The sequence below is a fragment of the Crocodylus siamensis genome, chromosome 4 (assembly GCF_052110815.1).
Source record: "Crocodylus siamensis isolate JL-2025a chromosome 4, ASM5211081v1, whole genome shotgun sequence".
NCBI classification, from domain to species: Eukaryota; Metazoa; Chordata; order Crocodylia; family Crocodylidae; genus Crocodylus; species Crocodylus siamensis.
Window position 1 is genome coordinate 162,612,804 of NC_143398.1, and position 17,403 is coordinate 162,630,206.

Here is a 17,403-nt window from a genome sequence, read left to right on the forward strand (position 1 = left end):
TATGAGGAAACAGAACAAAACACAGAGTTAACTGACCTGGGAAGGTTAAAAAAACATTAGAAAACAAATTCTTTCCATGTGCCCAAAGAAGTTCTCATTTTCAGTTTCCATTTTCAAGATCTTTTGGGGTTTGGATGTGCATTATCCATCTTTTGCTGTGCCCACAGATTTTAATCCTTATGATCTGCCTTTCAGTACGGACAGTCCTTCAGCATAAGACTGATCCAAGTATACATAAGTCTAGGCCAGGGAAATTACACAATACATGTTTTCCCTCACCTGCCATGCACAAATAGATTATTAATCCACAGCATATCACACTGCTGGAAAAAAATACATTTGACAGCTAGCAATTCTCACTTTAGAAAAGCACCTACTATATTAGTATTTACAAATATGAAAAACCTCCCTGACTTTTAAAAGAGGTATCTTATCTTCTGAAAGTTCTCATCAACAAAGGAAAAGCCTGAGGATCACTCAGTAGTTTATAAAGTTCCTGCTTCCCACATCCACTAAATTGGTGCAAAGAACCCCACTGATTAATCCTTAGAATAATGGGATTTTCTCGGATGCCAAACAAACTCTATCAGCCTAAAAGTTAAAAAAAAAATATAATCACCACCATACCCCTGGGTTTATTGCTTATGAGAAGTTAAAGTTAACTCCACAGTTCATAAAACCACCCCTTCCAGCCATTTCATCCCTCTCCCCTCACAAAAAGGGACTGTAGTAAACTCACTAGTTAATGAAGTCCACTGCTTGAGTTTTTAGTTGATCAGCACTGTGTAGATCAGCTAGGATGAGAATCTCAGCTGCATTTTCCACAGACAGATTACTGCACAGTGCATCCTCACACATCACCTTCAAACGTTCCAGCGCATACTGCAAAATATAAACAAAGTTATGTTTGCATTGATGAATTATAACCAGATCTGCACTGAAGCTCTATTTATACTGCTTCTCTCTTCAATAAAAGACTACACTACCACACTGCAAAGACCTCTTCACTGTTAAACACATCTAAGTTCTGCTCAGAAGAGACTTCTGACCAGCAAGAAAGAATCATCACGTGCTTACCCCGAACAGAGGATCAGACAGGCATCATACCCACCATAACTCTTATCCTAATTTACTCTTGTTACAGATCTACTGGTACCATAGACATAGTTTAAAATAGGAACTCCAGGTCATCTTTAACACCTACTTGTCTCAATTATGATACCACATACTTCTGAAACATGGTCCCATTGTACTCCATTACTGCCTATAGTCTGTTCCTTATTCAATGGACAAATGAATATTACAGAGAACATTCCATATATGTTCCAGTAATGCTTTGGCAGCTTTTCCTCAATTTCTTTGCTATTAATGGTCTGCAGGTAAAATATTAACATCGCACAAGCATAAAGTAAATAAAAGTCCAATTTCTGGTGGTTGTACAGGTGAAAACAGAATGTCACAGCATGTCTGCAAAGCCTTGAGAACAGGGTTACACTTAACTTTGCCTTCCCATCTAAGTGTTTCTAACCAATCTATGAATCGATTGCATCAAATTTACAGACACCGAGAGTTAAGTCTGGTCAGTAATCTGATGAAAAACTATACCTAGAACAAAAGCAAGAGGTCTCGTATATTTCTTTCTGATGCCTTAAAATCAATACTGAAACAACATATTGCTATTATCATCAAGATTTTCAAAAATGACCACTGATTCTGGGTGCCAAATGTAAGATACCTTAAAATAATCCAATTTCCAGATCCAGCCTCTGAACAGTTTAGAGGGAGACTGAAAACAAACAAAAGAACCCCCCAGACTTAATTCAGATTGTATCAGTAGTCACTTTTGGAAATCTTAAGTTTGTGTGTTATGAACCTGGAATTAGCAACTTTTTGAATAAAACAAAAATCAAAATCTGCATTCACTATAGATCCCAGGGTACTTTTAACAAAAACCAGGACACCAGTCCCAGTGACCAAACCATATTTTCATGCGTGTAGTTAAGTTTAGACTACATAAACTCCACTAAATCTTAAACAGGGTAAGGTCTCTTTCCTTTCTGTCTTAAGATATTGACTAGTTTTACTTCAACTTGTTAGAGCTGCTGCTTTTCAGCTGAGAGGTAACACCATTTCCATGGTGGATAGAGTAATCCACATGTGTAATTTATAAATCTTTTTAGAACCCTCTAGGATGAGAGTATATATTAACGCAAGATCTTCAATACATGAGGCTATGCTCAAACTAATACTGGACTCATAAGGACTGCTCTGTTTACTTACAGTAACTGTTGTGTGCTGGTTGCTCCCATTTTCATGGCTGTAAAGAGCACTTGGATGCTCACAGTATAATAGATACTAGGACTAAACTTTTTTTGTTTATATTCTGGTAGGGATGCTTATTCTATGACAGTCAAAGTCAAATCAACAGTTTCATACTGTAAACTACATTTTTAGGTAGCTCTCCTAGCCAGAACAATTTCTCCTTTCCTCTCCCACAAAGAATCTGAGGGAGTATTTAAATCCTGTTTAACTGAGCTGTATTACTGGGGGGATGGTTAGGGTTTAGTAATTCTGCAGTGGGAAGGTGGTAGGAGAGGGGAAGGTGGCAGGCAGGGGGAAGGTGGTAGGAGAGGGAGGAGGAACAGAATTTACTAGTGTAATCTATTGCTATAATTAAAAAAATAAATCAAATGAGGGAGCAGATAAGAAAAATATTTTGCAAACAGATCTGTCCATTAGGAGCACAAAATGTGGAAAATAAAGCTTAACATTATTTCATACATATACTAAATATTCCTCTCCACAAATATACTTTCAATTGGATTTTCACTACAAATAACTCCAGCTTCTAATTACATAGTTGGACAAAAGTAGCCATTCTGGTCTCTCAGGTACTAAGATTTTTTTTCCCTTTCTTAATTACAGTTTTGAGGAAAAAAAAAAAGCTGCCTAATAGCATCCTTACCCAAGAGACTGGAATAGTGTCTCCTGGGGTTAGAAGACGTGCTTTGTTTTGTTTTTGGTCTAATTACATATTTTACCCAAGAGACTGGAAGAGCTCAGGCAAAGATGTTTCAGTCTCTTGGGTAAGTATCAGTTGTTTTATATGCTTTCATGAAAGATTTTTGTTTCTGCTTTTAAAAGACACAATGAGTTTAAAAGGAAAAGAAATACATTAAAAGCCAAGAAATTCAAAGTTAAAGCTGACTCTGCCCTTAATGTACTGCTGCTTCTTATTTACACTTGTCTCAGTTAAAGATGATATATTGAACTTTCAATCAATTCTCTTTAAATATTGAATATAATATGTGGCAATGGTTGTACTGTGTCCAAGAATCTGTTAATGTCATTCCCCATTTAAATGTTGGTTATATGGCCCTAATAGTGGCATATAGAGCAGTTTACCTCTATGTCGCCAGTTTTAATTAAGCTCGGGTCAAAAATGACTGGAAGTGGTTACTATTTGATGGCTGTGGTGGTTTGTGTGGAACAAGGTTACAAGCATCCACACCTTAATATCCACCATCCTAGCTCACACCACAAGAGAATCCAAGGACTGAAGAAGCATGGAGACTGAACTACGCTCTCACCCCTAGAGGTGGTCCCTCCAGGTCAGAGTTGAGGCACATTGGCAGGGCAGTGTGGAGAATCTTGCACTGCTGCTACCCGTGCTGAACCTGTTTGGTGGATAAATAGAGGACTTTAGTCTCCAGTGCTGTCCAACTGGCACCTTTCACCAGTGCCAAGTTCACTTTTAAAAGAAAAATTAAATTAAAATTCTTGTTACAGATTAAGAATTTCCACTGGTAAACACAGCTCATCTGCCAGCAATGCACTCTCTTCTGTCCTTGGTGCTGCAAAGGGAAGTGGACAGAGGCTGGCAGGCAAGGCCACAGCACAGCTCCTGCCACAAAGATTACCACCAGTCTTCCAGTCAAAACATCCCCCAACACCTCCCCTACAGGGGTCCTGTAAAATCATGGCAGGGTTAGGCAAGCCAGCCAGCCAGATGGAGAACCAGAGATCATGACTATAACCACTGATTAACAAAACAAACTTCTACTTTTGAGATTCAATAACCTCCCCACTAGAAGATATTTCCAGTTCATGTGGCATTTGCCCCCTACTTCACACCCAATCTGCATATAAGAATGTAGTGAACAGAGATTAAATAAGTTTTAATAAACTAAACTATTACAAATAAGGATGTGGGACATGTATTTATCAGAACAATCAGGAATTTAAGAAAACAAGAAGGTGCTCAGTCACCGCTTACTTTATCTTAATTTAGGGTAGGGACATTGGCATGTTTAATTCCTTTTGTATTTCTGTCTTTATACCCACACTTCATGTAACCATGCTCAGTTAAAACAGATGCAATTCAACAGAACTGCCTGGGTTTATTTTTCAGCAAGGAATAAGGGCACACAAGAATTTGTGCACAAATATCCATTTAATCTCACCCAGTCAGGCCTCTATACAATTGAAGGATCACTGTGAAAAATCTTAGGGCAGGATTCTCCAAGGATCTTTATGTAAAAGAAGACATATGTCATTGCTGGTTCTTTGAATGGACATAAATCCCAACTGTACCTTGTCCGCAGCTGCTAGCAAATCATCAGCCATTTTGTCGAGGTTTGGTGCCTTCCCCGTGTAAATAAAGCACATCATTTCCTTAAAAACTTCAGGTTCCACATCATTGATTTCAACCCGATTCTGCATCAGAAACAATAAAGCTTATTAAGAGCCTGACAGAAGGCTACAGGAGTACTTCTTTCTACTGCAGTTCTTTCAAACTTCAGAAATTAGCTATATAGACAGAAATCTTCTACAAACACATGCCACCCACAAAACTGTTTGAGGGAGTAGAAAAAATTCTAAATACGATTTAATATTTAATGAGTTCCTTAAGGTCCCTCTGTATTCTTCTCCCCAAAGTAACAAAATTCACAAATGAAGCAGAGACCTGGATCTACTGAGGAAAAGAAAAAGTTAAAAGATGATGTAATGCATGGACACTACCTAATAAATAAAGCTAAATAATGATATTGAGCTGTGACTTGAGATGTATCCATTCAGCAGGGAAAATGTCTTTTCCCATTAGACATTACCTTTTTACTCTCTTCCATCTCATGTTCAAACATTGCGCTGAAAACTGGAGAACGTGCTATAGTGACAGGGAAAAAATGAGAGAGAGAATTAAAACAATAGCAATAACCCTCCTCCTCCAAAGGAAGCTGTATTTCCAGCACCTTTCCTCACTGACTGCAGCGGTGTTTAGAAAGGAAAAAATTCCACAACAGCAGCAGTCACAATTCTAAATAGTATCAAACTTAGATAAAATTACAGTTGACAATCCAGTGTCAACGTACCATCAAAATTTGCCAGACCTTCCTGGGGTCTTTCGAACAAAAATGAAGAGCAGTAGCAATCGCCTGCTGTCAAATGTATTTCATGGCATTAAGTTTAGAAGAATGTTTCAGAAAAAAAAACTGGAAACCACCATTTGCAAATGCACTGGGGGTATATTATAATAGTGCTAGTCACAAAAAACTCTACGCACCATTTTCAACTTGAGGAAGCAGGCAATTCAATTTATTGGGAATGCAATCCCATCCTTCAGCATGATGATGTCTTTTTGGGGAAAAAAAATTCTCTGCAGAAGCGCAGTTGAAAGGATTTTGGGGGTCATTTTGCTGCTGTTTTCTGGAACCACTTTCCAAAAGGAGAAGTAAGGCAAAAATTAGCAGACACTCCACCTGCCATGATGCTGCTGCCTTCTATCCTGCTAAAACCTGTACAAGTCAATACCGACCTGCCAATATGGCTTTGTGAGCCTGGAACTCCTGGCCTGCAACACACAGACAGCAGTCTGTGAAGCGAGAATTCTCCCAGAGTCCTCCCAACTCATCTGCCAAGCGGCATTCAGGTACCTTCACCATGTTCATGGTGTTCTGGCCGGAGATATTGACAGAGTCCTGTACCACACTCACCTAAAAAGAAACAGTGTTAAATTCTCTACAGGAGATTTATTTTCTAGGACAAGTGAGGTAAAATGCTGATAAAAACCACATCTCCTAAACATAGCTTCAGCATAAGTAGGATATATGGTCACTTTAAAACAGCCATCCCCACTTTAAACAAGGTCTTTCTGTTAGGCTCAGATGTAAAGGCACCTTCATTCGATTAGACTAATTTTTTTTATTAGAGCCCACCTTCCTGGAAAAATGGACACCCCTTCCACACACCACACCTGGCCTAGGAGCAGTATTTTGGAGTCGACTGCACACAAATGATCCTCCACAGACAGTGCTGCAAAGGAGACAGTAATACACAGGAACATCACATATGAACCGAAAGCTTCTATAACAGTGCAAACAGAGTAAAGAGGACAAGACAATCTGTGAAGCCCAGATCGTTGCCCAGAGAATTTTTCCACCATTGCTGCCTCTGGTTCAGCTGCAGTGTTTCAATCTCTTGAGGAGTTCAAATGCCCATATTTCTTTTATATGGATGAATGCTAAAGACAATAAGGCGTTTCTTCCTTGGGTAATCTGATGATGATATGTTTCATAGTAGCGAGAGTCAGGAGGGACCTGAACAGATCATCTAGCCTGACCCCCCGCCACAGGCAGAAATGAATGCTGGGTTCACAAGACCCCAGACAGGTGATCATCCAACCTCCTCTTGAATTTGCCCAAGGTAGGGGCAAGGACCACCTCCCTGGGAAACTGGTTCCAGATTTTGGCCACCCTAACTGTAAAATATTGCCTTCTGATCTCTAACCTAAACCTATTCTCCATCAGCTTATTACCATTGTTCCTCGTCACCCCAGGTGGTGCTGGGGAGAAAAGGGCTCTACCTATTTGCTGTTGATCTCCCCTGATGAGTTTGTAGGCAGCCGCCAGGTCCCCCCTCAGCCTCCTCTTGCTGAGGCTGAACAGGTTCAGGTCCCTCAGTCTCTCCTCATAGGGCCTGTCCTGCTGCCCTCTCACCAAGCAGGTGGCCCTCCTCTGAGCCCTCTCCAGGCTGGCCACATCCTTTTTAAAGTGCAGCGCCCAGTACTGGACGCAGTACTCCAATTGCAGTCTAACCAAAGTCACATAGAGGGGGAGTATCACCTCTCTGGACCGGCTTGAGATGCACCTTTGGATGCATGACAAGGTATCGCTGGCCTTGCTGGCTGCAGTCTGGCATTGGTGGCTCATGTTCATCTTGGAGTCCATAATGACACCAAGATCCTGTTCTGCCTCTGTGCTTTCAGGAGGGGAACTCCCCAGCCTGTATGTATACTGTGGATTCCTTCTCCCAAGGTGCAACCCCCTGCATTTATCTAATGTTGAACCCCAACCTATTCTTATCTGCCCACTTTTGTAGTGTCTAAATCTATTTGCAGCCTCTCTCTTCCTTCAAGTGTGTCTACCTTGCCCCACATCTTAGTGTCATCAGCAAGTTTGAACAGCATGCTTTCCACCCCCTCGTCAAAGTCGCTGATGAAGATGTTAAACAGTGTGGGCCCGAGGACCGAGCCCTGGGGTACCCCACTGCTCACATCTCGCCAGGTTGAGTACAACATGTCCACCACTACTCTCTGGGTGCACCCCATCAGCCAATTTTTTACCTATCCAACTGTGTAGGCATCAATGCCACAGTTGCTTAATTTATTGGGGTGAGAGATAGTGGCAAAGGCCTTCTTTGTCGACAAAGTCAATACTTCCAGTACACCTGAAATGGTTAAAGGACTAGAAGACTTGGGTGCCTTGCAATTAAAAAGGTTGAGAACCACTGATCTAGGTCAAATTATGCAGAGACCAAAAGTTGTTAGCAAGTAATGGCTACTGAATAGCTTATCTGAAGTGAGTTGGTAGCATTTATCCAGTATCTAGTCTGTACTGAAAGATATGCAACAACAACAACAACAAAACAACATCCTTTTTAGCAGACTGAGATTGGGCAAAAACTGAACAGACTACACAGCAGCAGTTCTCAACTTTTATAGACTCCAGGCACCCTCCATAACTTTTCTGAATTAGCAACACTTTGGTTTATCAAATAAACGTAATGTAGAAGCACCCACCCCTACTGCAGCTGCTTGCCAGTCAGGCTTCATATGAAGCATGTACAGGCAGTTTCACCCAGTTATGGCAGTGGTGCTGGTGTTCCGGCACTCCTGAAAGTCTCATGGCATCTCAGTTGAGAACCACTGCCATACAGATTAAATTACTCTCTCTCTACTACCTTAAAAAATTAAGGGACGCAACAATAAGGTGGCACAAGCAAAAACTTGAATTGCAAAATGAAATTTAAAAAAAGCCCCAGGATTTTTGTTAGGAGGGTACAACTCATTAAAAAAATCCAGCAACAAACCCTACCCAATTCAGAAATGCTTTATGAGAAAAGTAAGGATAAATTGGCAACATGATCTTTAACTGACTACAGGATTTGTAAAAGACTTCCCCAGATTTCTGAATTTTTTTTCAAAAAATTGAGGCCAGCCAAGCATCTCTACCTCCCTTTACCAGATAAATTAAGGACTTCCAGAAAACTAACTTAAAACCAGAAGACAGAGAGAACTGAGGAGTTCAATGATAAGAGAAATTCAAGGATTGAATCCAGCACTGGATCCTGAAGATCGAATATTCTGATTTTGCACAAGACAAACAAGATTCTTCAGATGCACTTAAATTTATAAAGGATTCTTATAATCAGGACTGAAGAACATAAGTTATAGGGTAAAAATGTCTAAATATATTAAAGATCATTCTGGGGGTTTTTAGTGCTACATTTATAGCCTAGCAGGCTCAAGGGAAGACTGTTTTCAGATGACAAATTAGCCACAGATTTATTAAAGGTATTTTTAATAGTCTTGGTTGGGGAACAAAGATTATCTTGTTCAGCAGGGAGCCATTACCGTAGATTTAGCAGGGAAACAAGAGACTGATCAAGAAAGATACAGGAGTTAAAGTGGTACACATTCAAAGAACATACCAAGAAAAGACTAGTCTCCACTCTCTCTAGGTTGAGGAATTAATCCTCTGTATTTCACAATTTTACTAATACAGTGTGATTTAACAGCAAAGGCAGTCAAAAGACTGACAGTAAAACTACACTTGCAAACAGTCCTCGAAGAATCTCCAAATTGATAAACAAAACGGGATGACAAAAAATGCTTGACACAGGTCACTAGCCTCCTCCTTAAGGTACTCTCAATTAAGCAGTATCAAGGTTGAGAGCTGGATGTGAAAAAAGTCTGGGGACATTTTTAAAAAGCTAGCAAAACAATAACGAAGTGCTGAAGAGAGACACTCACTCAGCAATCTTCTGGTCTATACAAAACTGCAAAAACCACACACCAGACACCCCCCACGCAACAGTCTCTCAACACCAAGTGCTGTTCAGTCCTTAGAGAGCTTCTGCATGGGAAACGTTCCTGCTGAAGGAAAGCACAGATGCAAGCACTAGCACTCAGCACCTGTGGCCAGCAGGAAAGTGTTAGAGGAGCATATGGCACACCTGTTTATGTGGTAAGAAACTTAAAGCATCAGCAAAAGCCAGCAAAAGTTCCTTCTCAACAACTCAAGCTTGCAAACTGCAATCCCTTTCCCTCCAACATCAGCAGCATATAAAACTAAAGACTTCCAACAGACACGAACAGAAGAGAGGAGAGGAGAAATGCCATGAAAGGCCAAGAGCAATTTTTTTTCTTTACCCGGGAGAGAGCGGGGGGATGGGGACAGACCCCTCTGAAGCATCTGGAACTAATTTTGGAAAGAATGGGCAGATGGAATCTGGATCTCTGTGGAATTCTGAAGAATTGCAATGAAGGGAACCTTCTTCTGGAAGCTCTTTTCTAGTTCTCAGACATCACAGGTGCAAACAAATAAGATCTGCTTAACAGTCACCTTACCGATTCAAAGAAAGAAGCAAATTCTGCTCAGGTTCCACAAGCCTCATCCAAGACACTTCAACCATAAAACAAATCGCCATAAATGATTATCTAAGGGTCCCAGCCAGAACACTCAACTAATGAGTCAATAATTAAATAAATTGTCTGACGAAAGTATCTAATCATATAAAAAATAGAGCTTATTTAGAAAAGAAAGTAGGCAATACAACCATCTCTCTTTTGGTTCAGGAGGCTAATATGGAAGAAGTTAAGGTTTAATCTCATGAAAAATATGGCAGGAGTTAAAACAGAAAAAGTGGCTAGCTCTATTTCCTAGCAAAATGCACAGCTATGACAAGTACTATTTTGCAGTAAAAAAGAAGGATAGGGATATAGTATGCATGGCCAGAGAAAGACTAAGCACTACACCTAAGACCTACATTTTCTGACCTGGATGGCTCAACTCAGGCTTAATACAGAAGTCTAATTTTAGAAAGCTAACTTTTGGCATTCTGGTCTGGAAGTTTTGGTCTATGGCTCCAGTGCACCTGCATGTCTTTTAATACTTGGAGGCAAGATACCATTCACAATAACGAGAAGAAACTGAGGATTGAATGTAGTGAAAGATCCCACCCCACCTTCTTCCTAGCTCAAATGCAATCCTTATAGGCTCCCTAGGAAGAAGGTGGGGTGGGATCTTTCAATACATTCAGCACACTTGTGTGTACCCTTTATAAACTAAAGGAGACTCCCTTTTAAAAATTTCACTAACTTGTTGCAGGAATGTGTAATTTTAGTTAAGACTCCTGGATGCACAAACACCAAAGCTGGGATTTTCAAAAGCAACCAGGCACAAGTTCCACTGAAATTTTACTAGTGCACTTCAGAAAATTCCATTCTTGTGTTAATGTGGTATTGATTCTAAAAATATATTAGTAGGATTTTCAAAAGGTCTCACTGTGCACACTTGGTGCTCCCATTTAGGTCACTACACCAATTCAAATTCATGACAAAAATTTTTGGAGCAAAGGAACACGACGTGCTTACACAAGACGCTAACTGTGCAGCAGCATCACTAAAAAGATGTTCACTGGCACTACTGCACATTAAACTCTGGTTACTGAGCATTTATTTAGTACTTGGTTATACAAGTACTAAATTAAATGTGCAGTAATCACTGCACATTAATAAACATACAGATGCACCCACTGGCTACTTCAGAAAAGATCACTCAATACATCCTTCTAGAAGTGGGTCTACATAACTACCTTCAAAACCATTTTTCACAAGCCAAGTCAACAGCAAAAGAGCAAAAGATTACATGTTCAATGCTACAGGCATAGGTTTTGAAATAGCAGGCCACTTTGCATGTGAAGTTTCACTCCCTTCAGGACCAAAAGGTGTTCAGTGCCTAACTACCATTTGCGTGGGTCATCACTACTGTCCTCTTCAGAAGTATACATTACCATGTTATTCCAGAACAAGCCGTAACAGGACTGACCTACAGTTTTCAATTTCAATATCATTAGCAGAAGCAGAACTGCATGTATACTCTCAATCCCTTGCAAGGCTTCAGTTCAAATGCAATCCTTATAAGCAAAATAATCAAACATACAGAAATGCATATACAGTAAATATTCCTCACAAAAGTCTCCGTTCTCACTCCCTAAAGACCACAAATGACTATACAAGTCAATAGAACTTCTATGATTTCAGCCGATTAAGGACTTACCTCACAGAAGAGAGTGAGTTTGTCATCTGGAAGAAGTCCATTGGCCTCATCCAAAAGAAAGTCCCTTCTAATGAATTTCTTGAATCCCCAGTCCTTGCCTTGTACAAATCTATATGCTCGCTGGCTCTCTGAAAAAGATACATAAGGTTTCAAACACATGACAGGCCTGCTAGCATGAGCAAATATAACAGCAGACAATAAATGGCTACATATACCCATTGCTTTTGTTTCCTCTCCTTTAGCATTCAGGATGGAAAACTTGAACTTTGCTCGAACCTCACTCTTTGGACAACTGACCAACAAAAGATAGAGGGACAGATAATCTTTACTTTCTTCATCCAAGCCTTTAGGGTTGACACGCAAACACCTGTAGAAACAAAGATGTTAATGAGATCTCAGGAAAAGTTTCTAGCAGTTCATGCACTTGTGTAAAGTCTAAAACGCTCTTCCGTTAAGAGTTTACAGCAAGCAAGTTCTGCTACACTGATTGTAGAAGTGGAAAGGTACAGAAGACCAGAACAATACATTTTTTCATTACTTTTCCAATATGGACACATATTGGAATACAAATCCAGGGACAGGAATGTGACTAGAAGCAAATTAATTTGAACTTCTGACATGGCAACATACTTATCAATGGCCTCCATTAGCAAGAAATTCCATGAACTATAGAGACAGATCCTGCATTCGTATGTTTTCTGTATCCAAACAGCATAGTAGGGATAGCTTCTCTTCCTTATGTGTATGTTGTATGTTAAAGGAGCAGGAAACCCACTGTGATATATATATACACACTTGACATCTCAATGCCATAAAATAGTAACTTTTCTAACAAAGTAGGCATATAGTATGACTATCTTCTACTGGGTTTCTTACCATTTCAGTTTATCATTAGCTCCTGATGAAAAGGTTGAACTTTTGATGACCTCACCCATTTCCTCCCGGCAGAAGCTGAAGTTATTTATGGTCCACATATAGGAAAATTTCACCACCTTAATCTGAAAATACAAAACAAAGAAGCAATTTAGGAACACAACTGTACAATGGGAAGCTTAAGGGCAAAATAAACATGTCACTATGGTACTAACCCATGAAAAGCACTAAGACAATTGTTCTGTCCACGCCCATTGATAGAAGGTTGCATCAAGTCACCTGACTTCATCTTTCAAGTGCAAAAAGATTAGCCAAGTACCAAATGAATCTAACGCTGTGACAGCTAGTAGTCCAAACTGTTCTATGCCAACTTCTCAATCTGCTTCAGAAAGTTACACAGGATGGAAAGTGTGTCTACATATATACAATCTCCACTTTGCTGTATGACCTGACTCAGCTTGCTTGCCTCCACAGACAGAGCCACAAGAAAAGAACAGCATGCTTATTAATGGAACAACATAATGCTTGTAACTCAATCCAGTTTGGAAAAATCTCTGAACAGATTTTTATCAAACTTACTGGGTGGTCTGATCTTAGTACCTTGTGAACATCTGAGCACACTGTGAATGTACCTGAGTGTAACACCAGCTTTCTGCTACAGGTCCACTCGACATTTCTGCCGGAGGAGGAGGACTCGGCACCCTTGACATCGCCAGTTTGAAGATTAAACAGGATTCACAATTCAGTGAAAGAAAATTATACTAGGTCTTCACCCTGCCAGGCCACAAAAAAAGGAAAAAGCCAGCACCTCTGTTAGAACTTGCAGATATTCAGTGTATGAACTGAGTCAGGCACATCTCTCATTTCAATACCTTTAGCTAAGATACCATATTTTCTTTCATACAACACCCTCCCCCACCAAATAACGCAAGCATCCCGTTTTTGGAAGGCAGAACATATAAAGATTCTTCCAGTCACGGTCGACTGTGTGACAGCAAGTGGGTCCAGAGTGTCCAGGAAGTTGAGCATCAGGAACTTTCTGTTGTAGCAGAGTGTAAACTGTGACGCCACATTTCCTGGACAGTCTATGTCACACAAGGTTAGGCAAAAAGCAATAGAAAGACTGTTCCTTCTTTACTGTAAGTAGTTCTTTAAACAAGTTCTTGTAAAATAAAGTGCTGTTTCTGCACCACAAGCCTCATCAAGATATTACCAACAGCTCACCAGTTGCTTCAGGCACAAACTATATTCTTCAGCCAATAAACACAGCTGTAAGAGGGTTAACACAAGACTTTATCCCTTCAGTTTGCTGGGCAGCTGCATGGCATGTACAATGCTTCTAGGGGTGCTTCTTTTCCAAAGAGAACAGCTTCCCTGCTTAAAACATTTTGGGAGGCTGATTCTTAGAGGACAAAAGTGTGTGTTTTATGTCAGAAAATATGGTAATATTAGTGTTTGAAAGAGATGGTGACAAACACAATGTTAACTCATCTTTTTAATATATTAACTCCTCAAAATAAGTCATAGAATATGGGTCCCCAAAGTCCAAGGCTGAAGTAGGACACTCTCGCTTTGGCTTAGATTCATTGTCTCATTCCTGATTTAAATAGTTCAACATAGTCCAAACGTTAAACCTAAGGTGTGGCTGTTATAGTAGCCAAAGTGCCACCAGCATAAGCCTCAGTTTACGCTCTCTCTTAAAGCTTGGATGTTAAGGCTTATATTGTTCTCTCTCTCTCTCTCCTTTTACCACCCTGTCTTGTAACTGCTGTGGTTAATTTGATAGTCCAAAACATACCAGCTTCTCTGCAGACACTTCTATACCAATATGCTAGTGAAGTTATATGCAACTTATGATATCAAGATAAGCCCTCACAATGAATTCAGCTGCTTATATAGAGGCATAATTAGGAAGTCTGACACTCTGGGCAAAAATGGTGGTCAGAAGAGTTGAAGGAAGGAGTCTTACTATGCTCCAGTGCAGGTTGCTGCTCCCATGGCATAGCTTCCACACACAAATGGGGCTTTACTAACACCATGGCATAGGCTGCTGCTGTCACTGTGAAGCCTCCCTAGTGCCACCATTCTGATGCCTCCTCTAAACTGGCACCCACAGCTGGTGCCCTGCTTGCCCATTCCTACTTACACTACTAGCTTTATACTACAGGATATAAAAAAGAAGCCAGGATTTCCCTGGTTTCTGAATGATGTCACCAACATACTTCCATGACTATAAAATGCATTTCAAAGTTTATTTTTATGTAGATGTAAACCTATAAATAGAACCACTAGGTTCTATTGTCAATCTGTGAATGAAGGCAACTTAAAAAAAAGTTAAAGGAAGTTGTGGAGATAGAATTAAGTAGCTAGATTTAAAAGAGAATACTGATTAAGAAATGCAGAAAAAGTATCAGCTAACACTGAACCTTACCACTGAATAAAAACTATTTAGTAAAGTGAACAAGCACACCACTGAGGAGTGTTTGAGCTTTAAATGAGGTAAGGACATTCTTCACCATAACCAACTAATTAATCATTCAACTCCCAAGTCCAGGCTCCTCACCATCACTTTCATTCAGTAATAGTCTCTGATCACGCCACGCAATTTATGATGATGGAAAAAAATAATCAATGCCTGATTATACTATTAAAACACAACCGCAACAGAAGGGCAAAAAGGCATAGACTGAACAACACCTGATCTTTCTTTTTATGCCAACTGCATCATCTTCAATGCAACACAAAATCAAATCCTCAAATGACTAAAAACTGCCTGGGTTACATTCCTCCTGGAAGACTTAAGTTAACACTACCAAAATGTTGCAAATAAAAGAAGAAGAAAAATTAGCAAACAAGGGGGTTACAAGCATTTCATACAAAAACATTCCTACTTAATGTACTGGTTTTATGTCAGAAAAGACAAGTATGCAATATTGGGCACGTTTACACATGCACGTTTACTGTTCAGTAACCAAAATTACCGCTCAGTAAATATGGCAACTTATGCTGACTTGAATGTAAATTTGATACTTACATCATGCAGGTATCAAATTTATGCTTGATTAGTTACTGCACAGTAACATGAATGTAGATGCCTTACTGTGCAGTAACAGTGTGTGAGTGGACTGACTTGGGACTAGCTGTAATGCCTGCACGTGTAGATGCCAGCCTATTCCTGTTTACTGCATAGTAAATTTAAGCCAATGTAAATATACGTGTAGACACACCCATTGAGTCCAATGCTTTTGCACATGCCATTTAAATTGCAAATGAAATTATATTAATTAATTTCATTATATTAATGAATGAAATTAATGTGCTCTACAATGAGGTTAAATAATGAAATGATTAAAAAGAAAAACATTTTTCAATTGCAAAAGTGGTAAACATCTGACACAAGCAATTATTTTTTAGGCTTTATTTTCATATCAATATCTTCTAGGATTAAAGCAAATTATGGACACTTAAATGATTCTTATATAACTATTATCAGGCTCACAGTTGCCTGAATCTGTGATATATATTTTTCACAGCAGTAATCAGTAGAATTCTCAGGAAGATACCTCTACGTATCACCTTTTAGAATTTGCTTTGGGCTGGCAGACTACTTTGATCAAAACGCATTATACATTTTACACAACAAGCAATTCTGTGGAGAAGATCTAAAACATACAAGAGCAATTAAAGTAGGTTTTGGAGGCATTTGACAGATCACAGACTAATGACACTACTGTTTCAGTCTTGGAAGAAATCTTGTTTGATCTAATTAAGAACTGAATCCACACAAGCATAAAAATATAAAGAGCAATTTAAAGACACTATGGAAATCTGTTATTTAGTTAACGTGAATAAACCTAAATACAAAAGGAAAAAGTGAAACATGGCCAATGGAACAAAATTCTGAACTATTTCCTTCCCTTCCACTGTTTATAACTGAACATACAGAATCATACTTGTTAAGAAAGCTGTGTCATAGTTCATTGAGTCAAAATGGTGGAAAATTACAAAACTAAAACCACAGATGGCAGAACATTTAAATTTAGGATGTTGTCAATTTTTAAGAGGTCTGCAACTCCTGTCCAGCCAAATCATCATCAACTGAGCATGCTTTAGCATATGAAAATGATTTTGTCAAATCTTTGTAAGAAGGTAGGTGCTGAAAAGCTTAGCAAATTGGTGAAAGTATTTTGCATTCAGTGGCAGAAACAAGAATGGTTGGTTTAACTCGCTAGCAGACAGAGAGACTTGATTACTCTTGTATTTTGCTTCCAAAACCATAAGCTATTCATTGTGTGCCTTCTTATGTTAGTTGAATGTATATGCTTATGTGAAATGATATAAAACTTTGCACTGCGTAAACTTAGCAAAGATTTTATGAAATGTTATTCAGGTGAAGATATTTTACAACAACTTTCTTGCACAAAATTGTAACACGTGACACTAAGGTGGATAAGCAAAAGAATTCTGCCATGCTACTACTATGTGTAGACTGATTGGGGGACAGATTTCTTATTTTTCTCCATAGTAAAAGTTTCAAGAGATTTAAAACATGTTTTCTCCTTTGTCTATGTCAGTGGTTCTCAACCTTTTAAGATTTCACGTACTCCTTGGAACGTTCTTACTGTTTTCTTTTTCTGCCTACAGAAAAATAACACAGCCATCTTTACTGTTGCAAAGCACTCAGAAAGGCCACAATTAGGAATTTGTTTGAAATCTCTGGGTTTCATCTTGTGAACCATATTTGTAAACCTAACAGTGCTAATATGTTGTGGCACCTTGCAACATCCTTGAACAGATCCCAAGGCACTGCAGGATGCCAGGGTGTACTGGCATTCTGGCTGAGAGTCCCTAGACTAGGCTACAGTGGAATGAGCTGTGGGCTCCTTTTCCCTCCTCTGACTTCTGCCATGTG

General features: G+C 39.4%; 1 protein-coding gene across 10 annotated transcripts in view; it reads right to left on the reverse strand.

Annotated features, from left to right (window-relative positions):
• Positions 1 to 17,403, reverse strand: part of SPOP (speckle type BTB/POZ protein) — a 53,092-nt gene that overhangs the window by 1,239 nt on the left and 34,450 nt on the right. For all 10 annotated transcript variants that reach the window (XM_090044702.1, XM_090044707.1, XM_090044708.1 and 7 more), the window contains 8 exons: positions 13,124 to 13,265; positions 12,495 to 12,616; positions 11,834 to 11,985; positions 11,619 to 11,746; positions 5,816 to 5,993; positions 5,112 to 5,167; positions 4,594 to 4,716; positions 740 to 882 (listed from right to left, as the gene is read on the reverse strand). In XM_090044702.1, coding sequence (XP_089900828.1) covers positions 740 to 882; positions 4,594 to 4,716; positions 5,112 to 5,167; positions 5,816 to 5,993; positions 11,619 to 11,746; positions 11,834 to 11,985; positions 12,495 to 12,616; positions 13,124 to 13,201 — 980 coding nt within the window. In that variant the 5' untranslated portion in view covers positions 13,202 to 13,265. The remainder of the gene's footprint in view (positions 1 to 739; positions 883 to 4,593; positions 4,717 to 5,111; positions 5,168 to 5,815; positions 5,994 to 11,618; positions 11,747 to 11,833; positions 11,986 to 12,494; positions 12,617 to 13,123; positions 13,266 to 17,403) is intronic.